The 26,451-nt window shown below is 42.9% G+C and overlaps 1 protein-coding gene across 11 annotated transcripts in view; it reads left to right on the top strand.

Moving 5' to 3' along the window:
• Positions 1–24,014, top strand: part of LOC133493621 (gastrula zinc finger protein XlCGF57.1-like) — a 51,170-nt gene extending 27,156 nt beyond the window's left edge. For 5 of the 11 annotated variants that reach the window (XM_061807183.1, XM_061807181.1, XM_061807182.1 and 2 more), the window contains one exon: positions 898–4,366. In XM_061807183.1, coding sequence (XP_061663167.1) covers positions 898–2,675 — 1,778 coding nt within the window. In that variant the 3' untranslated portion in view covers positions 2,676–4,366. Of the gene's footprint in view, positions 1–897; positions 4,374–23,366 lie in introns of those variants that run through there. The other 6 variants (XM_061807185.1, XM_061807186.1, XM_061807184.1 and 3 more) reach the window with 4 other exon arrangements.
• Positions 24,015–26,451: the final 2,437 nt, after the last annotated feature.

Below are 26,451 nucleotides of genomic sequence, written 5' to 3' on the forward strand. Positions count from 1 at the left end.
TCAAGGAGCAGGCGATCCGTAGAGTGTGTCTGGTTTGGTGACCTCAGCATCACACCTCTGCTCTTTGCAGATAATGTGGTTCTCTTGGCTTCATGAAGTCGTGATCTCCAACGCTCACTGGAGCGGTTCGCGGCCGAGTGGGAAGTTGCTGGGATGAGTATCAGCACCTCCAAATCTGAGATCGGAAAAGGGTGATGGGCCTTCTCCAGGTTGGGGATGAGATACTGCCCCAAGTGAAGCAGTTCAAGCATCTCGCGGTCTTGTTCATAAGTGAGGGAAGAATAGAACGGGAGATCGACAGCAATTCGGATAACCGTCTGCAGTAATGCGTACTTTGTATCGATCCATCGAGGTGAAGAGTTAACCAAGTTGAAAGGTGAAGCTTTCAATTTACCAGTTGATCTATGTTCGTACCCTCACCTATCAACACAAGATGTGGGTCGTGACAAAAAGAACAAGATCCCGGATACAAGCGCCTGAAATGAGTTTCCTCCTTAGAGATAGGGTGAGAAGCTCGGTCATCCGGGAGGGGCTCTTGTGTCGAGACGCTGCTCCTCCGCATTGAGAGGACCCAGATGAGGTGGCTGTGGCATCTGATTCGGATGCCCCCCGGACACCTCCGTGGTGAGGTGTTCCGGGCATGTCCCACCGGAAAGAGACCCCGGGGATGACCCAGGACACGCTATGTCACTCGGCTGGCCTAGGAACGCCTATGGATCTGTCCGGAAGTAGCTCAGATGAGGGAAGTCTGGGTATCCCTGGTTAAGCTACTTCCCCTGCGACCCGACCTGGAGAAACAGTTAAAAGTGGATGCATGGATTGATTCCTACTACTACAATGTGGCGCTGCATATTATAAACAAATGAGAATCCACCCTTTTTTCTTTTTGTCTTGCAGACATCACTGAAAATCTTCGTCCGGAATGGCAGCAGTCAGTGTCCTGTCACATGAAAATAGAAAAGGGGGGTGAAGAGGTTCAATGCATCAAAGAGGAGGAGGAAGAATTCCTACACATCGAGGAGAACAAGCAGGAACTCATCCAGCTTCCATCCACTGGTGTCCATTTGAAGAGCGAAGATGCTCAAAGCGAGGAGAGACGAGGGATAGAGCCTCCAACCACGAACCGCTCAAGTCATGGAGACCACTGTGGAGGATCACAAATTGATGATGATGATGAACACTCAGACGGGGACATGACGTGTCACGCTGCCAACAAATGTTGGCAATGTTCTCATTGTCGGAAAGCTTTTGCTTCTGTGTGGAATTTCAAACAACACATGAAAACACACACCGGAGAGAAGCCTTTTGCGTGCTCAGTTTGTGGTCAACGATTCACTCGTGAGGAAAACCTAAAAAGACATAACAGAACTCACAGTGGAGAGAAACTTTTTTCGTGCTCAATTTGTTGTCAAAAATTTACTCTGAAGGGAACATTAGAAAGACACATGAGAACACACCCAGATGAGAAACCAATTTCCTGCTCAGTATGTGGTCAAAGATTCACTGACAAGAGTATCTTAAAAATACACACAAGAACACACACTGGAGATAAACCTTTTTTCTGCTCCGTTTGTGGTCAGAGATTCACTCATAAAGGAAACTTAAAAAAACACACAAGAAGACACACTGGTGAGAAGCCTTTTCCTTGCTCGGATTGTGGCCAAAGATTCTCACAGAAGGGAAGCTTAAAAAGACACACAAGAACACACACTGGTGAGAAGCCTTTTTCCTGCTCAGATTGTGGCCTAAAATTTTCTGACAAGAGTCACTTAAAAATACACACAAGAACACATACTGGAGAGAAACCTTTTTTCTGCTCCGTTTGTGGCCAAAGATTCACACATAAGGGAAACTTAAAAAAACACACAAGAAGACATACTGGTGAGAAGCCTTTTCCCTGTTTAGATTGTGGCCAAAAATTCTCTGACAGGAGTACATTAAAAACACACATAAGAACACACACTGGTGAGAAGCCTTTTTCCTGCTTAGTTTGTGGCCAAAGATTTACTCTGAGTGGACATTTAAAAAGACACACAAGAACACACACTGGTGAGAAACCGTTTTCCTGCTCAGTTTGTGGCCAAAGATTCTCTGACAAAAGTAGCCTAAAAATTCACACAAGAACACACACTGGAGAGAAGCCTTTTTTCTGCTCCATTTGTGGTCAGAGATTCACTCATAAGGGAAACTTAAAAATACACACAAGTACACACACAGGTGAGAAATCGTTTTCCTGCACAATTTGTGGTCAAAGATTCATTCGGAAGGGATCTTTGAACATACACACAAGAACCCACACTGGTGAGAAACCGTTTTCCTGCTCAGTTTGTGCCCAAAGATTCTCTTATAAGGATGTTTTACAAACACACACAAGAACACACACTGGTGAGAAGCCTTTTTCTTGCTCAGTTTGTGGTAAAAGATTTGCTGAGAAGGGAACATTAAAAATACACACGAGAATGCACACTGGTGAGAAACCTTTTTGCTGCTTAGTTTGTGGGCAAAGATTTATTCAGAAGGGAAACTTAAAAACGCACACAAGAAAGCACACTGGTGACAAACCTTTTTCCTGCTCAGTTTGTGATCAAAGATTTTCCTCTAAGTATCAGGCTCAGACACACAAGTGTGCCGGTAGGAAAAGCTGTGATCAAGAAGCTGTTCGTGTAAATGTGTGAATTGAAAGTAATTACAGTATTGTTAGTGACTGACAATCAACATTCTTGTAGTCTGAGTTCCAACTTTTATTATATCTTCGTCCCATAACAAAGGTCTCTTGTCCCCAAACAGCAGTTGATCTGATTCGAGCTTATCTGATCCCTAAAAGCTAAAATATTGGCCTATTAATTAAAAAAAATATATATACAGCATTTTCTGAGCCGCTTAGCCTCACGATCACACCTTGGGGCAATTTGGATTCTGAATGCATGTTTTTGGTATGTGGGAGGAAACCTACGTAGGCATGGGGAGAATATGGAAAATCCACACCGGTGGGGCCGGATTTTAACCCTGGTCCTCGGAACTGTGAGGCCAACACTCTACAGCTCTTCCACCATGCAGCCCCTGCCCCACATATATCAAATAGATTTCCCCTAAAAAATGTGACTTAGACTCCAGTGCGATTTCTCTTTTTCCCTCTTTATTATCTATTTTTTGGCAGGTGCGACTTCAACTCTGGAACAATTTATAGTCTGGAAAATACGGTAATTAAAATATTAGTTGAGTTATTATTAAGATTCCTTGAATAGAAATGTCTGCATATATATTTAGTGATGATTGTTCACAGTTTTGGGACATGAAACCGTGTTTCTTGAATTCATGCATTAGGCTTGTCAGTATGCGTTAATTCCCCGCCATTTTTTTTGGTGTCATTTTAATGCTCCATACCTTACGGATGCGGATGATTGCTTCATGTTGTGTTCTTCGCTTCAGTTTGCTTGTATGACACATTCAGACACAGTCATCGGTGCTGTAAACTTGGCAAGCGGCGAGGCTTCCTCTTTGCAAAGCATCAACATTCGTTCCCAGACTAGTTCAGCTGTCCCAGCCTTGAGCTTTCGGGCGAAGGTGGCGGATTTTGGAATGCCCGCATCTTCCGCCTCATTTTCTCGTCTATCGGTGCAAACTGCACTGACTTCTGATGCAATCATGCCGCATGAAACACGCAACATGGGAACTTAGCATAATGATGACATCCATCTCCATCCCAATCCATAAATTTTTCCATTTATGCACAGTAAACTTATGATTGAATAATTTTGGAGTGCTAGCTGTTGTTTAAGTGTTTCAACAATACACGACCAACTTAAACAAAGCCGTTTTTGGAAACTCAAGCAAGCTGTAATTTTTTCTTTTTTAAATTTCCTATAAAGTTGTAATTTTGAAGGTGATGGGAGTCCATCTAACAGCTATGATAGATGAAATATGATCAATTAATTGCCACCTCATAGAATGCATCTTGCTTACACCAGTCGTGCCAGTGTTTTTTAATCTTCAATATTATTTTCAAAGGGAATCAGTTATTTACCAGTTGCTCGAAAATATATAAATTTTCTTGAGCATGCATGTATTTTGTCCAATGTTTCATTTTTGTCAATATTAAATTAGTGAATAATTGATTGAAACACTGGAATGAAACTGGCTTTTGATGGTAAAGTGTATATGGGATTCTTAATAAAATACACTGAGGCTGACTCCATTTTGTTTGCAAATCAAATCCATCTTCTCCATTGAAAAGAACTTTAATGCCTTTAATCTAATAAAAACCCTCCAAAATCAAAATGCTGGCAACAAAATGCAAGAAAAGGCCCAAGCGACAAGGACGAAGTGTGAAAACTCTTCAGCTGGGTCACTGGGCAGCAACTCATATTTATTCATTATTATATTGAATAATATTAGGTGTTAATTTGCAAAAATTCTTTTATTTCCTGAGCATGATAAAGTCCTTGAAATCCTTCTTGAGGGTGATTAGCTAACAAGGAATCATCTCAACCCTTTTAACTGTCGACTCAAACAATTAGCAATATTTAATATCATTTACCATTAGAAACATTTGTATGCTCAGCTTTTGTTGATGAAGTGTCACTCATGTCACGCCGCTCTCATATTTTTGTTATAAAACTAATATTGGGAGTCACTGATGGTGTAGTGGTACACGCATTCCTTTGGTGCAGGGAGTGTGGAATTGATTCCCGCTCAGTAATGGTGTTGACATCTGCCCTACAACTAGCTACCGACCAGTTCGGGAGTAGTCTGCCTTCACCCAAAGTTAGCTGTGAAGGGCTCCAGCTCTCTCCCCAGATATATGGAGAGGGGTTGCGTCAGGAAGTGCATCCGGCATTTAAAAAAAAAAAAAAAAAAAAAATTGGTCCCAAACAAATATGAGCATTCATCTGAAATGACACACTGTGGCGAACCCTCACGGGACAAGCTGAAAGAAATACATACACACAAAATTAATATGGAAACAGTAATAATTATAATGTGCAAATTAACAATATACTGAATTCTTTTTATCCAGTATTGCAACAATGGCCCTGCAGTCATCGAGAGCAGATATGCAGGCTTTGTTTTTTTCCCAAGTGTTTCATGAATCTAGAGCTCGTGCACATGACATCACCATTTTCACCGCACCATATCGCCGCTCAAAAAGAGCTGCTCGACGGTGTGGGGGACATTGAACCGAAGCAGAATATACACAATGCCCGAGACTTGTTGTGCTGGTGGTTGCTATACACAGATCCCCACAGATCTTCCCTAGATCAACAGGTTTCTGGGCAGTCGCTGAGAAACACGGAGTTTCAGTTGCCTCCAAAGATTTTCTATTGGGTTTAGGTCTGGAGACAGGCTAGGCCACGCCAGAACCTTGATATGCCACTCCTTGGTTTTCCTGGCTTTGTGCTTCGGGTCATTATCATGTTGAAAGACAGTCACGGCCCATCTTCAATGCTCTGACTGAGGGGAAGAGGTTGTTTCCCAAAATTTCACAACACATGGCTGCAGACATCCTCTCCTTAATACAGTGCAGTCATCCTGTCCCATATGCAGAAAAACACCCCCAAAGCATGATACTACCACCCTCATGCTTCACAGTTGGGATGGTGTTCTTGGAATGGAGCTCATCATTCGTCTTCCTCCAAACACGGTTAGTGGAATTATGACCAAAAAGTTCAATTTTGGTCTCATCTGATCACAAAACCTTCTCTCATGACTCCTCTGTCTCATCCAAATGATCAATGGCAAACTTAAGACGGACCTTGACATGTGCTGGTTTAAGTAGGGCAACCTTCCGTGCCATGCTTGATTTCAAACCATGACGTCTTAGTATATTACCAATAGTCACTTTCGAAACGGTGGTCCCAGCTCTTTTCAGGTCAATGACCAAGTCCTGTCGTGTAGTCCTGGGCTGATTCCTCACCTTTCTAAGGATCATTGAGACTCCACAAGGTGATATCTTCCATGAGCTCCACTCTGATTGAGATTGACCGTCATGTTTAGCTTCTTCCATTGTTCCAACAGTGGACCTTTTTTCACCAAGCTGCTTGGCAAATTCTCCGTAGCTCTGTTGAGCCGTGTGGAGTTGTACAATTTTGTCTCTGGTGTCTTTGGAGAGCTCTTTGGTCTTGGCCATGTTACAAGTTTGAGTCTTACTGATTGTATGGGGTGGGCAGACGTCTTTATGCAGCTAACGACCTCACACAGCTGCATCTGATTCAGGATAATACATAGAGTGGAGGTGGACATTTAAAGGTGTTAAAAAAAATCATACAGTGTGATTTAAGGATTTTTCTTTTTAGATAATCTCTGTCACAGCAAACATTGCACCGATGAAAATTTCAGACCCTTCCATGATTTCTATGTGAGAGAACCTATAGCAGGTGTTAGAATACTAATTTTCTTCACTGTAGGTGCACAAGCTCTCTGTGTGAGTCCTGAAATAATAGTAGTAGTCATAGTTTTCACCCATATTAATTTTTTTTGGAAGAGTTAAACACACAAAATGGATTCAGACAATATTTTTGTATTTCATGTTGATTTTTTTTTGAAGAGCCATAAGAAAAGCCGTATTGTATTACAGTGGCCAATGATACAGTTGCCTCGATACTTGGCCAGCAGGTGGTTTCATGCACATGTGAATAATCATAAAATGCACCATTTCTCGAACCAATAGCTGTAGTGTTATAATACTTCATGATGCGTCATCTCGCCATCAGTACTTTTCAGGGGTGGGCGTTTTTAACCCGGGCCACGACCGGTATGGTATTCTTTAGATTACTGCTCATATTTATTTAGCAGCGTTTTACGCTGGAATAACGACGAACAATGAAATTTCATAGCAGATTTAAATAATCCGATCCACGGCCACCTCACGACCATGTCCCGGCAGCGAGGGATCTATGGCCGCCTCACGACTACGCCTCAGCAACGACCAACCGCCAGCCGCCTGATGACCATGCCTTGATCGCGACCGACGCTTGGTCGCCTGACGACCACCTCCTCCGCAGCGACCGATCCTTGGCCGCTTGACAACCACAGCAGCCCTTCGCCCAAACCTCAGTGGCCCTCTACCAGCGTTGGCAGCTGACTGCTCTCAACCACGTCTTGGGAGGCCATGTCCGAAGCCATCACCTGCCCCCGTCTGGTTCCTGCTATGCCTTTGGGTCCCCCCTTGGCGTCGTTTGCCCGAGTCGCCCTGTGGGGACCCGGGTGCTTGGCATCCTGGCCGACCTCCTACTCGGCCGGACTCCTTGCTTTGGGTGGCCTGGACGGCTCCCACACAGACTGGGGTGGGGGTTTTGTGCCCTCCCCCGGGCCCCCCTCCACCTCCCTCCGCTCATTTTTTGTTGGGATCCGCGCCTTGGGGTGGGGTCTCTGACAGGGGCATGGCCAAGCTACTGCCCTGGGTAGTACTGCTTGTCAGGGGCATGGCGAAACCACTGCCTTAGGAAGCTCCATCTCTGGCAGCTGTCATAGCTGCTTTGCATTGGACGCTAATTAGACCAGGCATTAGAGTTTTGAATGTGTCATCGGCATTGGCCAGTTTGTTGTGTTGCGTTGCTGCATGTTGGATCCTCCACTATTGTGCATAAGTTCGCAAGTCTTGTTTAGAGCATCTAATTGTTCCAGCAAGACTGTGCCATCATAGTCTTGTTACGTTTTTGTTCACGTTTCCAAGTTTTGTCTCATAGTCATTGATCCTTGCTGAATGATTTTGGACCTTGCCCATACCCTCACGTTTTTGTGCCTCTCCCTTCTCGGACTGCTTAAAACGTGTATGCCCTCAGTTTGGAATAAAACCAATCTCAACATTATGCCTTTGCCTCCGAGTCCTGCATTTGGGTCCAGTCCCCTACCTCGTGTACATGACACCTCACTGGACACTGGAGAGACTATGTTTCTTGGCTGGCCTGGGAACGCCGTTTTACGCCGGATGCCTTTCCTGACGCAACCCTCTGCATTTATCAGGGCTTGGGAACAGCCTACAGATTGCACTGGCTTGTGCCCCCATAGGGCTGCATTACTCAGGTTCTTCAGGATGGTGTTCCAAAAATACACTAATTTTTTTCCACACACAGATTCCAAGTATAGGGTGACAGTATGGAACAGCTGTAGAGCTTTAGTCTCAGAGTTTTGAGGACTGAAGTATGATCACTCTCAACATTCATATTAGTGCATTCCTTCCAGTGTCATCATGAGATGTAGAAGGTTGTGTGATTTCATCGGTGTTTTGGCTGGAGTTTATTAATATGACACACACTGAGGTACAGGTAAGTCGATTTCCAGATCCAGTGGCTTTTGTTTGGCTGAAAAATCCAATAACTTTAAATTCAGGGTCCAGGAGTGTTGCCAGGGCGATGCTCATGGACAATAATCTGTGTAACTTCTCCTGGAGGAGGTTTATGAGTTATTCTCCCATCTCCAGAGCAACTGTGGGTGACGGCCTTGCCACTTCCTTCTGAAGAGTTTGCTCTACTTTTTTCAGGAGGGGAACAACTTTGGAGTTAGATACATTTTCCTCTGCTGACAGCTCAACGGTGCCATCATAGAATGGAGAAAGCAGGGAAACGCACCCTCTAACAAATGGTGAATTCATCTTTCAGGAAGGGTATGTCGTGCTGTAGTGCTGCTAGTGCTGTTCTAACCAGCTCCTTTAAATTAACCAAGCATTGCAGCATCAAGTCTATGTTTGGGGGAATGCCTGCACGCCCAATAGTACCAAACCAAGCCAAGTTCCCTCCCTCACAAAATAGCATGTTACAGCCAGGTAGCATCCATGTTAATGAATGTCCACATTGTCAGATATTAGGCTGACAGCAGCCACTGTTTCTACCTCAGCCTTTGCTTTCTTCTGAGCAGTGTTACATTTGACCTCAACCGTGGCCTTCAGAGCATAATGGGAAAAAAAAGTTATACTGTATTATACAGTTGCCTTGTTGGGAGAATAAAATCTCGATCCAGTTTGGATACAAAAGTTCTGCACCCAATGTCTTCCACTATTCCAAACGGTTGTGTATCTTTTAAAATCATAGAGATGCCGACCTCATCCACCTCTTGTTTTCTTGTAACTAGCAAGAACAGAATAGGTTTTCATTTGCACAATCAACGGAGGTCAACACAAAAAATATGTTTGTAATATCGCTATGATTTACCAAGGTTGGGATGAAGCTCCATTTTGTTGAATGCCACAATAATGTCTTATCATGGATGTGCTATTAGTGTACCCCAACTCCTTGAAACACAAAAAACATTTGAACATTGAATGAAACAGTGAAAATCCAGTTTTTGATTCACAAACTTACTGTCAAATAATGTTGGATTAAACCTACCTTATTGGGGCAATCAAATTAAAATGTTTCCACACAGGAGACTCTTTCCTTTTCCTTGCTGGCTTCATCATCTTACTGATCTCAGTAATTCTTTCTCACTTTTCACTAACCAAACTCAAATCTAACCAAACTGAGGGGTTTATATTGGTGTTAATCAGTGGGCAAGTGTACGTAACCCAGCTGCATGTCTGCTATTGGGATTCTTCTCTTTATGTTACCTAAATGTGCTGTTGCTGGTAGCACAGCACCCGAATGTCCGTGGACCACCAGCCTCCCTTTTTTTTTTTCTTCCTGCTTCAACCCAAGCTGCCTTCATGCTCCGGGGAGCCACCTGTGGGCGTATGTCTCTCTGCCGCTCTCTCTCACACGCAGACACACAGACGCACACACACACACACACACACACACACACACACACACGCACATACACGTTGCAATTAATAGCTTTGAGGCCAATGTTTTCCAGCTGCGCCACTGTGCCACCCTCATAAAGACTTGACTATTGTAAGTGTCTTCTGACAGAACTCCCCAACAGCATTAAAAATAAAGCATTAAACAGCTGGAGCTCATTCATTCATTTAGGGTTGTGACCAGAACAAAGCGGTCAGCGCAGATAACTCTAATTCTAAAGTCTTTACGCTATCTTCCAGTCAGGTCTAGAATAGATCTTAAAGTTATGCTACTGGTCAATAAATCACTAAATGGTTTAGGTCCTGAATTCAAGAAGTCCAAATGGAATGCAAACCCAGTAGCGCTCAGCTGTCGGTCGAAAAATGGTGCGCAGAGTAATGTCCAGATCAATCATGGTGAAGAAGCATTTCTCTATTTTGCTTTTAAAAATGGAATAAGTTGCCAACAGAGGTGACGTCAGCCCCAAGTCTGGATATTTTCAAATCAAGGTTGAAAACTTATTTTTAATGGTTTTTAGAGTACTTCCGCTTTTCAGTGATCTTTTTAATTGTACTCTTTCAAATGTTATGTATTTGAACGCTTCTATTCATGCAAAGCCCATTGAGTTACCTTGTGTATGAAATGTGCTATACAAATAAATTTGCTTTGCTTTGTGTTTCCTTTTTCCTAAATGTAAGTAATCTTGTCTTCTTTCGAGACAAACTAAGCCGTAAATTGAACGCAGGCTGCACAATGTGGGGTGTTCATCCTGGGGCTATCGTGGTCTTTGTGGCGACATGCCCTGTGGCTGTGGGTTGTGGCACCTTTTGGAGTAACAGTCAAAAATGTTTAGAGTATGCATGATTTTAACAATTCCTTTTCATGTTGTATACATTAGTAGTCATCAATCACCGTGTGCTATTTGTTACTGGTGAACAGAGAAAGAATCACCAATTTATGTAAATTTTGTTGCATTACAATTTGTGTGTCAGTGTCTTTTATTATGAAAATTGACCGTATCTTCTCCCCTGCAACAGCTGCGTGTCTCAATTGACACGTCAAGACTGCACAGATTCCAGAGGGCTGGCTAATGGCAAAAGAGCTCAATGAATGAATCATATCATAAACTAATTCAGCTCATTTCATTTACTGAAAAGATGTGTTCTTTTGAACAAAATGTTTGGAAATGAAAAAACAATACAGTCGTAGGAGTCCTCTTAAAATTTGGGTTTATTGCAACAGTTACATTAACTCTCACACACCAAATCTGCTCTGATGCAGATACAGTTGTAGGTTTCTGCTTGACAACGATAGAAATACTTTTATGGAGTTAAAAGTCCACTCTCATTGAGGAGCTACAGAACTGCACTCTGGTCTGGCTGCCTACAACCACTCTGACACCCACTCCTGCATCGCGCCAGCGCATGCACCATGAACAGTGAAGGAGGAAGCAGAAGCACACAAGCAAGCATGTGTTTATACACACACTCACGCTCACACACATGTATCTGACCCTTGGGAAAAGGCCTACTCTAAACCGGTCTGCGGTGCAAAAACGGTTGGGGAATACTGGTATACATGAGCCAAAATTATATGGGTTCAAATTTTTTTCATGAGTATAGCTTTGAGTTAAAAGTTATTTTATCGTGGGTACAAAATTTTCTGCACCATACACCGCACCCGATTATAGGATGCATGCTGAAGGTAATGGAAGGAAAACAGAAAATTTCGTTGAACTTTATTCAACAAAGGATTTAAAAATTCACTTTCTGATCAATTGTTTGTGACTAATCCATCAAAGTCATCATCTTCTGTATCTGAATTGAACAGCTGGGCAATTTCACCATCAAATGTGCCAGGGTCCCTCTCGTCATGATTACAGTCAGTCTCGTTATGTGGTTGTTGTTCACCAATGATGCCAGCTTTCGTGAAAGCTCCAACAACAGTCAAAGCAGGTACTTTAGCCCAGGCATCCACAATCCATTCACATATGGTTGTGTAACTCGCCCGGCGCTGCCCCCCAGTCGTATTAAAGATGTATTTCTCGTCTCTCATCCATCGATCCCAAGCTGCTCGTAAGTTTGCTTTGAAGGGCCTGTTTACACCAATTTTCAGTGGTTGGAGTTCTTTTGTTCATCCTCCCGGAATAATGACAAGCTCTGAATTCATTTTCATTTCTTGCTTTTTCACAGTGGCGGTTATATGGGTGTGCATGGAGCCACAGATCAACAGAGACGGTGATCCATGAAGAAAAGCATCCTATCTTACATACACGTTTCTCAGCCGCACTCTCATTTTGTTCTTGTCCATCCAGCCCTTTTGATTGGCCTTATTGATGACTCCGGCAGGAAAGTTTTCTTTTGGCAGTGTCTCCCTCTTAAATATGACCACAGGTGGTAGTTTCTGTCCATTCCCGTGACAACCAAAAACAACAGTGAAACCAGATTTCTCATGCACCTTGGGGCGCATAGACACTGTGCTGGTGCCCTTTTTCTCCACAGTAGGGAAGTCAAACATTAGAGGGACCTCGTCCATGTTGGTGATGTGGTTGGACGTGATCTTCCCTTCAGAAATCTTGTTTTTGTAGCAGGTGCAGAAGATCGTCAGCTTTTCTTTGTAGTCTACTGGGAGTTGTTGCACCACAGAAGTCCTTGAGTGGGTGGCAAAATGGCGCCTTTTCATAAAACGAAAGCACCAGGACGGACCTCCTCGAAAGTGTTTGATCTTCATTCCTGTGCTATCGCAATTGACCCCTCCGTAGAAATTGCATCATCCGCGTCGCTGACCAGAGCTCTGCATAAACCACACCCCTTTTTGTCGTCAGCCATTCCCTTAGACAACGTTGCATGGTCCAGTATAGCTTTTGTTTGCGTTTTATCGCGTATTTGGGTTTTTTAACAATAGATATGGTTAAGAGGTGGAGTCATGGACTTTGTAATAGTGACGACAGGTATCCTGAAACGCTATTTGGTGGAGTTCAATTCGTACCCTTTCCAAAACTGAAGACCCAGTACGAAAAATGTGTTCAATGGATTAAAGTTTGTGGAAGACGGCATGATCAACTGAATCCATCTAAAATCAACCGGAACAGAAGACTGAGTACAAAAAATGTCTTCGATGGATCAAACTTTGTGGAAGATCGCATGATCAACTGAATCCATTTAAAATCAACCAGAACAGATATGTTTGCACGAAGGTAAGCCCTATATTTGATTTTCAATACATGTCTCATATAAATGAATTAGCAGTTCTTCGCTTACATAACATAGCTATGTGTGAATGATCCACACACTTGATCTGTGTTGAGCGATATTTTGCGATGATCTGACTGCACAAACGTGTCTCTTTGTTGCCGGCTACCGAGCTACGCTAAACCGGACTGTTTGCACAAAAGTATGCCCTATATTTGATTTTCAATACATCTCTCATATAAATGAATTAGCAGTTCTTCGCTTGCATAACATAGCTACGTGTGAATGATTGACACACTTGATCTGTGTTGAGCGATATTTTGCGATGATCTGACTGCACAAACGTGTGTCTTTGTTACCGGCTACCGAGCTACGCTAAACCGGACTATGTTTGCATGAAGGTATGCCCTATATTTGATTTTCACTACATGTCTCATATAAATGAATTAGCAGTTCTTCGCTTGCATAACATAGCTACGTTTGAATGATTGACACACTTGATCTGTGTTGAGCGATATTTTGCGATGATCTGACTGCACAAACGTGTCTCTGTTCGGCGGCTACCGAGCTAAGCTAAACCGGACTAGCGAGTCCTAAAAGCCTTCGACGTGCACCGAGACACCAAGACTGAAGGAAGGATGTTTGAGGACAATAAAGTACCGATTGTCGTACTCGGTCGGGTCTTACGTAGGTTCGGCACTAATTCAAGAATAATTATTGAGGGGAGCGCGTGACGTTACACAAAGAAAACGAGAGAAACAACTCGTAAATCAAGCCTCGCCTTCTTTTCCTTCATACGGCGGTTCACAAACGGCTATACAGATACACATACAGATTCTGCACACAAGTGTGATATGTAACACGAAAATAGGAAACTGTCAATGACGAATTCGTCTTTGGGTTATAATATATTATATTATGTGGCTTCTCGGTCTTCCTCTGACTCCGGAAAGATCTCGCGCTAATATCAATGGTTTCTCCGTCGATATGCATGTAAATACCGTTGAAATACCCCTCGCTGAAATACTTGAAGCCCTGCTGTCTGCTTTTCAACGATATTTCACTGTTAGCTAAGAATGCGAGTGAGAAATCAGCTGGTAAATCGGACAGTTTCGCTCTAGTCTTTTCTTGCTGCGCCTCCATTTTTGCTAATTGTTTGTCTGAGGTTAGCACACGTGGGGTGACGTAACTTCAGGAGGCGTGGTTAAGTGCCCTGTACGGAGGGGTCAATTGCCCTCAGTCGAATGGTGACTGTACAGACGCTTCTCCCGGCTGTTCTTTGCTCAAAAATCCATTGTTCTAGTTGGTCTTCCAACTGCGGCCACCTTGGTTTCTGCCCACGGAAACTCTGTTATTTTCTGAGCCTGTCGCAGTTCATTCTCCTGGTTCCTCCACCTGATTTTGAATTCTCTCATGGCTGCTCTATTCTCGTTTAGAATTGCGTAACTTACAGCTTGTAGTTTGAATTGTGCCTCGTAAGCATGTATCTTACTTGATACCATTTTTGGGGGTCCTTCGTCCTCACTCTCCAAAGGAGGCATGCATGTTTTGTATGTTTTTGGGATGCGGGAAGGAACCCCCGCAGGAATGGGAAGAACATGCGAACTCCACACAGGCAGGGCTGGGCTCGAACCCTCATCCTCAGAACTGTGAGGCCAGATCTTTCCAGCTGCTCCACCATGCCGCCAAATTGAACATTTATTAAAATTAGGTCTACTAAAAATACTAAGGGGCTCGTAATTGTGAAGCCACAAGCCCCTCATGTCAATCCCTGGACCTGATGAAAAAGAATATTCACATGGGCATGATGTTTAATCTTAAAACAAAAGACCTTGGCTTTGATTTAAAATATGTATTCCGTGGACCTTCTTAAAGGCTTCCTATTAACAAGTGCTGAGAATTAGCACTTGTGTTAAAACACTGCTTTGTCCAATGTACTTGTGATGTTTATTTTACAGAAACAAATGATTGATTAGAGTAGACTGAGGAAACTTTTAAATCTAGGTAAGATGGCACACTGCATAGTATGTGATCATGAATAAAATAAAGATGCCTTTTGTTATGTGATACATTACATAACAATCTCGCTAAGGGTGTGTGAGGCCCCATGGTTTTATACAGTAGAAAGTAATGCTAATATTTGTCTATTGATACTGCATTGTAGCAGGCAATAATACAAATGTTCTCCCAGAACCTGCTGCTGACCTCATGACTTGAACTGATCCCAAACCAAAAGCTTATGGTTATGCTGTCGGCAGAATATGAACCTACGCAGGTTGGATTTGAAGTCCATCGCCTAAACCACTCAGCCACAACAACACATTTGCAAAAATGTGTGACAAGCCTTCAGGGAAGTTTCTCCTGGAAGTAAACGAACCACCTGCAGCACACACAAACAAAACGTATACGTATCTCTGAGGACATCAGTGATTAATGTTTGGAAAACTTGCAGAGACGTTGGTTAAACCAAATTGTATCAAAGTTGAGTACTGAGGCAGTTTTCCACTCATCCCCCTCTCAGATATGGAAGAGATGGGAAATGTTACGGAGGTCAAATTTAGTGATCATCTGGGCATCACAGAGTGGTTCATATAAGGGATCAATGAGGGGAAGCGGAGATTGTTTTTTTTTTTTTTTTTTACCATGATCTCGTTTAGTGATTAATTGATACAACATGTGAGGAGAATCTAACCCTGACCGGTGATAAGGAGAGGTGCTTGAGGCCAGCAGCCAATCCTCCAACCTGGAGAACCTCTCTCTGTTTATTAATGCCACACGGTTTTACATATGTAGCATTTTTTTTTTTATTATTTTTGTGATGTGATGGTGTTATTAAGAAGTGGATTAGGTCATTGAAGAATTTGGTCCTAACTCACAGCCTGCCACTTGAATGTTGTCAAGGTTTCGATCCATATGAAATGACTCCGGTCAGTGTGTATATTGTGATGCTTATCGTCAAATCACCTCTGTGCATGTCCTGTTTCTGGATTGAGTTTTTGAACTTTATAAACGCTTCAAAAAGCCATTTATGCTGGTAACCTTAGGTGAGGACTGTTTGAATACAATTCACGAATTACTTGTCCTTTTCTGGCCACTGAATTAAGAAAACATCTTTATCTGCTAATTTTGGAAGTCCTTGGTTTGGATTTTCTGAAATATTGTTTTTGGAGCATTATTAGATGTTTGTGACACAGATAGATGCTACTTGGTGTCATTACTCTACATGTTGGCAACACATAACAACAAAAGGAAGAACAACTACATGTGTGGCGCTCAAGAAGGTAACCCAGTCTAAAATTGCAGCTCTTGGTCTGATCTTCTAAACTGCCAACTCCTTTCAGCTGGGATGCAAGACTTTAGTGGTGAAGTCTACCAAGTTCGTCTGAAATTTGTTGGTTTTCAACTTTCACTTTTGCTATTTTTCCAATGCTAAGAAAAGTATGAATGTTTACTTTAACACTGTACACTTTAAAAATGTCACATGTGAAACTATTTACTTTTTTTTTAGGAAATAGTGACAAAGTTTCACAGGTCAAAATGTGTTGAAGCTGCATCGGCTCTCTTTTTCGACATCCTCCTCTGTTCTTGTTTTTTTTTTTTTTTTTGTTTCTTGCATAGTGCACACAGTTTTTTATACAGCAATACTGTAATTTAAAGTTTTGTGTCTGACCAGCTATAAAGCAAACACCTTTGTTGTTACATGATCAGCTTTACAAAGAAATTTGATTCAAGGGATCCCAAGGGTTTGTACCACATTTCTCCCCATAACCTGATACTAGTTCGAAACTTTTCAGTTCAGCAAAAAATGTTGGACACATACTAACAACAAAAGATTTCAAAAGTAATCACATTTATCATGAAATGAGAAGTAAATATTAGGGTTTAAGAAGGGATCTATATAATTTTTTATAGCGATCCAAGCTTGTTTCCCAAGTAAACCTGTAAAAAGTATGTTTCTTTCGGCTTGTCCCGTTAGTGACATCTCAGATGAACCCTCATATTTGTTTGGCACAGTTTTTATGTCAGATGCCCTTCCTGACGCAACCTCTCTTGGGGAGTAGAGGCCCTAGTGAGATACGGACTCACAACCCCTGGTTTTCCAAATCAATGCTCTAAGAGTTCGAAACTGACATAAGTACAAAAGTAAAAGAAACATCAGGGGAAGAAAAATCTATTAAGTGCAGCACACTTGAAAGGAGTTCTTTTGTCATTCCATCAATTGGAAAAACTGTTCCAGTTCTGGCCACAGATCTGTGGCTATCAACCTCCTTGCTGCTGGTCCTCGGTGCGATTTTCGGTCTGAGTTCTCTTCCAAAGACATCTTCAGGCCAAGGGTGCACATCTGCTCTCGATGATTTATCCTCATCTGATGAAGAAATAGCAGTATCGGTTGATCGGGAAGACGGAGGAATACTTCCATACAGATTTGAACTGGAGGCCGACACCTGAGAAACCTGATAAAATATTCAAAATGACAGGTCAATAATTGTTCGATTTCCTCACTCTTATACAAGTCTTGTGTATGTAACATACTCAGGAGGACCCATGCCGGGCTAAGTAACTACTTCAGGGGTGCCCAAACATTGGTGGCCAGTGGGGGTGAATAGTTCCTTTCTCTTCCCTGCACGCAGCCAAACCACCTCCCTGCCAGATCCACCTTCGTGTGGAGGTTCACGCCATCTGCCGGCGGACAACAACTTTACAAAGTTATGACGCAGATCTTTTGTTAAGTTCTGAGAGGATTGTGTTGTCAGACACGGACAGAGGTTTTTATTATTGCTACCAATAGCTGAGCCCAGCCTCCATTTATTCTTTGCCATCCACTTTTCGCAGTAACGGTAAGTGAAGCATCTTGTATTTTTTATTTTAATGTATTTGAGGTGCTTTTTATATGAAGTAACAACACCCATCCATTTTCTGAGTCGCTTATCCTCACAAGGGTCATGGGAACTTAAAGGTCAAGTGTCGTCAAACGGATGATTTTTGGTATATTATTAATGAAAAACCCATAGCCAATATGGTCCCATTTGTTTTTTCACCACAAAACATGATTTTGACGTATACAGCTTTTTGTAACTCCCGCCATGAAAATCCTCTTGAGGGATTTGTTTTCGAGAAGAAGCAGGAAGTGACGTACAGCACAGAGGCGCCCCCTAGTGGACTCGTTTGTTTCCATTAGTTTTACTGACTCGAGGAGGACTCGCTGTACAAGCGTGTTAATTGTTGGTCAATAACAGTAATTACTTTCATTTTACACATTTACATTAAAACCCTCTTGATCACGACTTTTCCTATCGGCCCACTTGTATCTCTGAGTCTGATAGAAGAGAATTTTTGATAACAAACTGAGCACGAAAAAGGTTTGTCACCAGTGTGTGTTCTTGCATGTATTTTTAAGGTTCCTTCTGAGAAAATCTTTGACTGCAAACTAAGCAACAAAAAGGTTTCTCACCAGTGTAAGTTCTTGTGTGTATTTTTAATTTTCTTTTGTCAGAAAATCTTTGGCCACAAACTGCAGAGGAAAAGGGCTTATCATCAGTGTGTGTTCTTGTGTGTATTTTTAAGTACTCCTTCCGTGAGAAATATTGACCACAAACTGAACACAAAAATGGCTTATCACCAGTGCGCGTTTTTGTGCATGTTTTTAAGTGTTCTTTTCGTGAGAATCTTTGACCACTAACTGAGCAGGAAAAAGGCTTCTCACCAGTGTGTATTTTCATGTGTCGCTTCAAATTGCTCATTGAAACAAAAGCTTTCCTACACTGAGAACATTTCTAGCTTTTGTTCGCAGTGTGACATGTCAAATCACATTCAGACTGTTCATCATCATCATCATCATCATGACCACCTCTTTGCAATCCTCCATTGCGGCACTCTCCTTCCCTTGAGGGGTTCCTGCTTATAGACTTCACCTGTCATCTCTTAGTGACTGTGACAATGTTCAGGATGGGTTTGGGTGGGGCTTGAATCCATTGTGAGGTGAATTGTGCAATGGATGAACTTGAACTTCTGATCAAGATAAGGTAAAGACTTTGGATGTTCTGGCTCTCTGTCGCTCCCGGATAGAGACTTGGCTTTGTGGATGCGTCCTTTGACCTTCACCTTTACTCTTCCAATGGACACCAGTGGATGGAACTTGGATGATATCCTCCTTCTTGTTCTCTTTCATGTGTAGGAATGCATCCTCATCCTCCTCTTTGATGCATTGAACCTCCTCGCCCTCCTCTTCCTTTTTGATGTGACGGGACACTGACTGCTGCCGCTCTGGATGAAGATTTTCACTGATCTCTGCAAGATGAATGAGAGACACAAATGGAGCAAATCTAATTTGTGTGCAATATGTAACTGCAAATCTAACTGTAAACTGTAGTAGTAGAAATGGGATTTTATTATGACTAAGGAACTCAAAATTGCTGATAGAGTGACTTACAGTAAAGAAAATAACACTCTACTACATTGCAAGTTCTCCCACAGAGAAATCATGGAGGGTCTGAAATTTTCATCGAAGGTGCATGTACACTGTGAGAGAGATAATCTAAAAAGAAAAATCCAGAAATCACAATGTATACATTTTTTTAACAATTTGTGTGATACAGCTGCACATAAGTATTTGAACACCTGTCTATCAGCTAGAATTCTAACCCTCAAAGACCTGTTAGTCCGCCTTTAATAGTCCACCTCCACTCCATGTCTTATCCTGAATCAGACACACTTGTGTGAGGTCGTCAGCTGCATAAAGACACCTGTCCACCCCATACAATCAGTAAGACTCAAACTTGTAACATGGCCAGAGATAAAATTGTACAACTCCACAAGGCTGGAAAGGGCTACAGAGAAATTGCCAAGCAGCTTGGTGAAAAAGAGCCACTGTTGAAGCAATCATTAGAAAATGGAAGAAGCTAAACATGACGATCAATCTCAATCGGAGAGGAGCCCCATGCAGGATATCACCTCGTTGGGTCTCAATGATCCTTAGAAAGATGAGGAATCAGCCAGGACTACATAACAGGACTTAATCAATGACCTGAAAAGAGCTGGGACCACCATTTCCAAGGTGACTGTTGGTAATGCACTAAGACATCATGGTTTGAAATCATGCATGGCATGGAAGGTTCCTCTGCTTAGACCAGCACGTCAACTGTATTAACAAGATAATGACACCATCCCTACTGTGAACCATGGGGGTAGTAGCATCATGTTTTGGGGGTATTTTTCTGCACATGAGACAGGACGACTGAATTGTATTAAGGAGAGGATGACCGCGGCCATGTATGTGAGATTTTGAGGAATAACCTCTTTCCCTTAGTCAGAACATTGAAGATGGGTTGTGGCTGGGTATTTCAACATGACAATGACCTGAAGCACGCAGCCAAGAAAACCAAGGAGTGGCTCCGTAAGAAGCATATCAAGGTTCTGGCATGGCATAGCCAGTCTCCAGACCTAAACCCAATAGAAAATCTTTGGAGGGAGCCGAAACTCAGTGTTTCTCAGTGACAGCCCAGAAACCTGTCTGATCTTGAGAAGATCTGTGTGGAGGAGTGGGGCAAAATCCTTCCTGCAGTGTGTGCAAACCTGGTGAACAACTACAGGAAACGTTTGACCTCTGTACTTGCTAACAAAGACTACTCTACCAAATATCAACATTGGTTTTCTCAGGTGTTCAAATACTTATTTGCAGCTGTATCACACAAATAAATTGTTAAAAAAAAATCATACATTGTGATTTCTGGATTTTGCTTTTTAGATTATCTCTCTCACAGTGGACATGCACCTACGATGAAAATTTCAGACTCCTCCATAATTTCTAAGTGGCAAAACTTGCAATATAGCAGAGTGTTCAAATACTCATTTTCTTCACTATATGTAATGATGGAGGACAAACATTCAGTATGGAAGAAAGTCCAAATGAGCTCAGTTTTAGCCACCAGTTAAAAAAAAAAAAAACAGGAATGGTACATGGTCTATAATTTATTTACAAATTGTCTTATTTTTTTGTCATATGATTTTCAATCATTTTCAACATCATCAATCAATTTTTTTCAATCATTAATTGCACTTGGCACCTTCCCCCTATTTCATTACAAAATCAAACCATCTTTATGTAACATCAGTGGCAGAAGTGGAGACCAAATTCACTGCATATCTGGTGTGGAAAAAGCAATTTACTCAAGTGGCAGTATTAACTCATATTTTCAAAGAAGTCATTGTCGGGCTAAATTTCCCTACCTCCAATCTGACCAGTTTTAAGGCGAAAAAAAAAATATTGCTCGAGTTTCATCGCTTTGTTCAAGTTGATATGATGCTTTACGTTGCGATCATATCCTGTTGCACACACATATTACCACAGCAGTATCCCCAAATTATGATCAATTTAATATGCTGAAGAATTAAAAATGTATTAGGGTGTTGTAGCAGCCAGGTTTAAATTAAGGTCCAGAATGACCTTGAATATCTGTCATTCCTATCCCACTGTGAAAACTTCTCTCCCTTCTTGTCTTCCTTCTCAACCAACACTTTAATCATCATCATCTTTAACAATTTTCCTTTTTGTTTCTCTGTTTTAGCTCTTTCCGGCTTCACCAATACACAAGAAAACAACTTCCTATTCTGTCATGGAAATTAAAATAAATCCAGGCAGAGGACCTTCAAAATCAAACAACTCAAAACACACGGGAAAATTCCCAACATTCCCACCAAATTATTTACTGTTCTTTTGTCCACAACTTGAATCAGAATCATGTTTATTTCCCAGATATGTCAAGAACACACGAGGAATATGTCTATGGTAGTTATTCGTTATTTGCGGGGGTTTTAGCATGGACGTAAGCTCGCATATGATGGTGCTAACGAGGTAATGAGAAACAATTGCATTTCACATCTGTAAGCAGAAGCAGCAAACATTACCCCACACACACTACCCATGCAGGCAGGTCATTACTGACGATGTTGTACACGCTCACGGTGTCAAATTGAAACGAAAATGATCACACCACAGCAAATAGAATAGCATAACTAGCAAATAATACAACAAAAGAATCACTGCCAACAATGACCCATAGCTATGTTTTTCACTTGCAAAAACGCGCCTGCACTGACGTGCTTCAGCAAAAAAAGACGCTACATCATAGCAGTGCCAGCCGGCCGGAGGAACTTTAAAATTAGACACTATTTATAATTTCTTTTGTGTCCAACCTCAGAGACTGATCATTAAAATAAAATTTGCAATTTCTAAACTAAAATATTCTAAAATATCCCATTTTTGTTTTTTTTAATACGAAAACTTATCCTGGATAAAACAGAGGAAAAGTGATGGGAGTGACATTTAGTGACGTTTTCCCAAATCGTTTTTTTTTTTTTTACCTCAAACAGGTTGTGATCTTTGGTTTCATTCTAGCATACAATAATGCCCCCCCCCCCTTTTTTTTAAACAACAAAGGTTTGAACGGTCAAAGGTTATTTAACAAGAGAAATGTGAGAAAATGTGAATGCTTGTCTGAGAAAAGTTTATTGTGTAGATAGGGGCTTAACAGCCTTAAAACCTAAACAAAAAATACTGTAAATGAAAAAAAAAATTTAAAGGGAAAAAAAACTATATACAGTCTGCTTGTGTGTACAGTGTGCCCATTCGCAGTTCACTGTTCGCAGCCCCGCATCTTCGCAGATTTTGTTTTGAAAAAAATTTTTTAAGTTACCGTATTTTCACAATCCTCAAGGTCTTAAATTCTCTTTTAAATAGACAAGGCACCTTATGTGCGCACTGAGTTACAACATTTGCCAATGTTGTGTGACTTGTCCAACAAAGTGCACTTGAAGTGCCACTAACACAAAAATCAAACTTAAAAAAAGGTATTGTTATCTAAACTACAAATAATATTCATCACTTTGATGATAATAACATGGTGGCACAGTGGAGCAACTAGAAAGCGTTAGCCTTCCAGTTCTGAGGTCCCAATCCCAGAACCCCGGCTGTGTGGAGTTTGCATGTTCTCCCCCTACATGATTTTTATCCGAGCACTCCGGTTTCCTCCCATATCCTAAAAAGATGCAACATTAATTGGACACTCTAAATTACCCCTCAGTATGATTGTGAGTGCAGCTGTTTGTCTCGATGTGGCCTACGAGTGGCTAGCAACCTGTTCAGGGTGTACCCCACCTCCTGACCGTTGACAGCTGGGATAGGCTCCAGCACTCCCGTGACCCTCGTGAGGATAAGTGGCTAAGAAAATGGATGTATGGATGGATGATAATAACAGTCATGAAAAGTGAGCTGGGAGCAGTTTATGAAAGTGCAAAGTTGCGTCAGTATGACTCAATACAATGTGCATCACAGTGGTGGCCATATTTGTCTGTGGCGTCATGTGCAGAGATCACACTGGAGCCCTTGGCATTCAAAAACACGCAGTTCCAAATGCAATGGCAAATGAACGAAAGTGATTTTCTGTTTTTTCTAACGCCCCTTCAGAGACTGAAGCTCTTTTTGAGGAAGAAAACATCTCAGAAGCGATATCATTTCGAGCCATGTATGCAAATCACTTCTCCACTAACAACAGACCCCCTGACAGACACAGATCAGGAGGACGAGGGACCCGATGAAATATTCTAAATGACTGGGCCATAATTGTTCCTACAAGATGCACATTGTCATGATGCGGATCCTTTCTTATGTTCTGAGGGAAGGACTCCATTACGTCGTCCGACGTGGATGTCTGGAATGTTCGGGAGGATAATGATTTTTGTCGACGATAGCTTCTTACTATCACTTCTGCTTTTGGACACATACACAAGTACATCAACGCTGCACTGTTTTCTGTCTTTTGTCTTTGGATATTATCGGAACGTTCGCCGACTTCGGACATTCGCTGGAAATAACATTCGCCTATTTGGAACATTTGTACGACTTTGATGACGAAACAACATTTGGCTAGTTAGCTCAATTTATATCCTACGAAACTATCTTTGTACTTCTATTTTGTGTTACTTTGTTATTGTTTTGTTTGTTAATGTATTTTGTGTGGTTAAATTGTCTTTAACACAATACAAGTGCTTTGTTATATTTCGCTGGTCTGACTAAGGGAATTTATTCTAAATTCACACGTAACATATGCAATAAACTGTGTAACAATTTAGTCACTCCCAACTTTCATTTTTTTTAATAGCTCTATATACACCTAACTTTCATTTGGAACCACAAAGCTCTTGTCCTTTGTACCTGTGCAATCCACTTTTCACAACAAATCGGGTCTTTTGGAAACATGTGAATACTGAATTCATCCTCCTGACTATTCGAGCAAAATCCAGCAACACAATGAGCCGCCAAAACAGCTAGTCTCTCGCCTGTACAAAAGGTAATTACACCCGACATGTTTGACTTACATGAATGCTGACAGCGTAACCAGTGTGTATTACTGTATGTAATACTCCTTCCATCCATATTCTACTACATCTTTGGGTCTGGTTGTAGGGGAAGTAGCTTCAGCAGGGATACCCAGACTTCTGTTTCTCCAGCCAGTTCTTCCAGCTCTTCCCACGACCCATCGGAATGGAGGTAGGACGCAAATGCAGGATTCTGGAGATGCAAGGTAGTTCGGGGAAAAACGTTTATTATTCAATTGTCGGGGATCGGGCAGGCAGTCAGGTGCAGCCGTGGTAGTTGGGACGTCGGGCAAAGAGAGCAGGTGAGCGGGCAGGCAGGAGTGTCAAAGGAGTCAGGCCTACGGGGTCGGTCGGAGAACAGGCGAAGGTCGGTACACACGGGTTGACGATCAGGGATACGAGAGTGCTGGAACGGGACATGAACCTCAACGATCTGGCGGAGAACCAGTCGTCACCGGGTCCTATATATACAGAGGATAATCAGCCCGCACGAGGCACAGGTGTGTGCCTTCCAATTAGCGCGACCGCACAGCCCGGACTGGAGCGGCAGGATCATGACACTTCCAGGGGGATGCCGAGGCGCTCCCAGGCCAGCTGAGATACATAGTCCCTCTACCGTGTCCTGGGTCATTCCCGGGGTCTCATTCTGGTGGGACATGCCCGGAACACCTCACCAGGGCGGCGGCCAGGAGGTATCTGGATCAGATGCCCCAGCCACCTCATCTGGCTCCTCTCAATGCGGAGGAGCAGCGGCTCGTCACTGAGCCCCTCCCGCATGACCGACCTTCTCAGCCTATCTCTAAGGGAGAGCTCAGACACCCTGTGGAGGAAGCTGATTTTGGCAGCTTGTATCAGGGATCTTGTTCTTTCGGTCATGACCCAAAGCCCGTGCCCATAGGTGAAGGTAACAATGTAGATCGACTGGTAGATTGAGAGCTTTGCCTTTCGACTTAGCTCCCTCTTCACCACAACGGAGAGATACGAAGTCTGCATCACTGCATATACTGCACCGATATGTCTGTCGATCTCCCGCTCCATTCTTCCCTCACTCGTGAACAAGACCCCAAGATACTTGAACTCCTCCACTTGGGGCATCATCTCATCCCCGACCCAGAGAGGGCATGCAACCCTTTTCCGACTGAGGACCATGGTCTCAGATTTGGAGGTGCTGATTCTCATCCCAGCCACTTCACACTCTGCTGCAAACCGCTCCAGTGAGTGTTGGAGATCACGACTTCATGAAGCCAAGAGAATCACATTATCTGCAAAGAGCAGAGAAGGGATGCCGAGGGCACCAAACCGGACACCCTCTATGCCTCGTTTGCGCCTAGAGATTCTGTCCATTAAAGTTATGAACAAAATCGGTGATGGAGTCCAACTCTCACTGGAAACGAGTCCGACTTATTACCAGTAATGCGGACCAAACTCTGACAGCACCTGTACGGGGACCGAACAGCCCGTATCAGGGGGTTCAGTACCCCATACTCCTGAAGAACCCTCCACAAGACTCCTCGAGGGACACGGTCGAACGGCTTCCCCAAGTCCACAAAACACATGTAAACTGGTTGGGTGAACTCCCATGCACCCTCGAGGATCCTGCCGAGGGTGTTGAGCTGGTCCACTGTTCCACGGCCAGGACGAAAACCACATTGCTCATCCTGGATCTGAGATCCGACTTCCCAACGAACCCTCCTGTCCAGCATCCCTTAATAGACCTTAACCAGGGAGGCTGAGGTGTGTGATCCCCCTATCGTCGGAACATACCCTCCGGTCCCCCTTCTTAAAAAGGTGGACCACCACCCCAGTATGTCAATCCAGAGGCATTGTCCCCGATGTCCACACGATGTTGCAGAGGCGTGTCAACAAGGACAGCCCCACAACATCCAGAGCCTTTAGGAACTCCGGGTGAACCTCATTCTTCCCCGGGGCCCTGCCACCAAGGAGCTTTTTGTCACGACCCATGAGACGGAGGTAGGACCCAAATGCAGGAGTACACGGGAGACGCAGAGGTAATTCGGGAAAAACATTTATTGTTCCACGGTCGGGGATCGGGCAGGCCGTCAGGTGCAGCAGCGGTAGTCAGGACGTCGGGCGTAGAGAGCAGGTCAGCGGGCAGGCAGGAGTCGGCACACGGGAGATCGATCAAAGCAGGCAGGAGTATTAAAGGAGTCAGG

This window comes from Syngnathoides biaculeatus, chromosome 20 (genome assembly GCF_019802595.1).
Source record: "Syngnathoides biaculeatus isolate LvHL_M chromosome 20, ASM1980259v1, whole genome shotgun sequence".
Classification (NCBI taxonomy): Eukaryota; Metazoa; Chordata; class Actinopteri; order Syngnathiformes; family Syngnathidae; genus Syngnathoides; species Syngnathoides biaculeatus.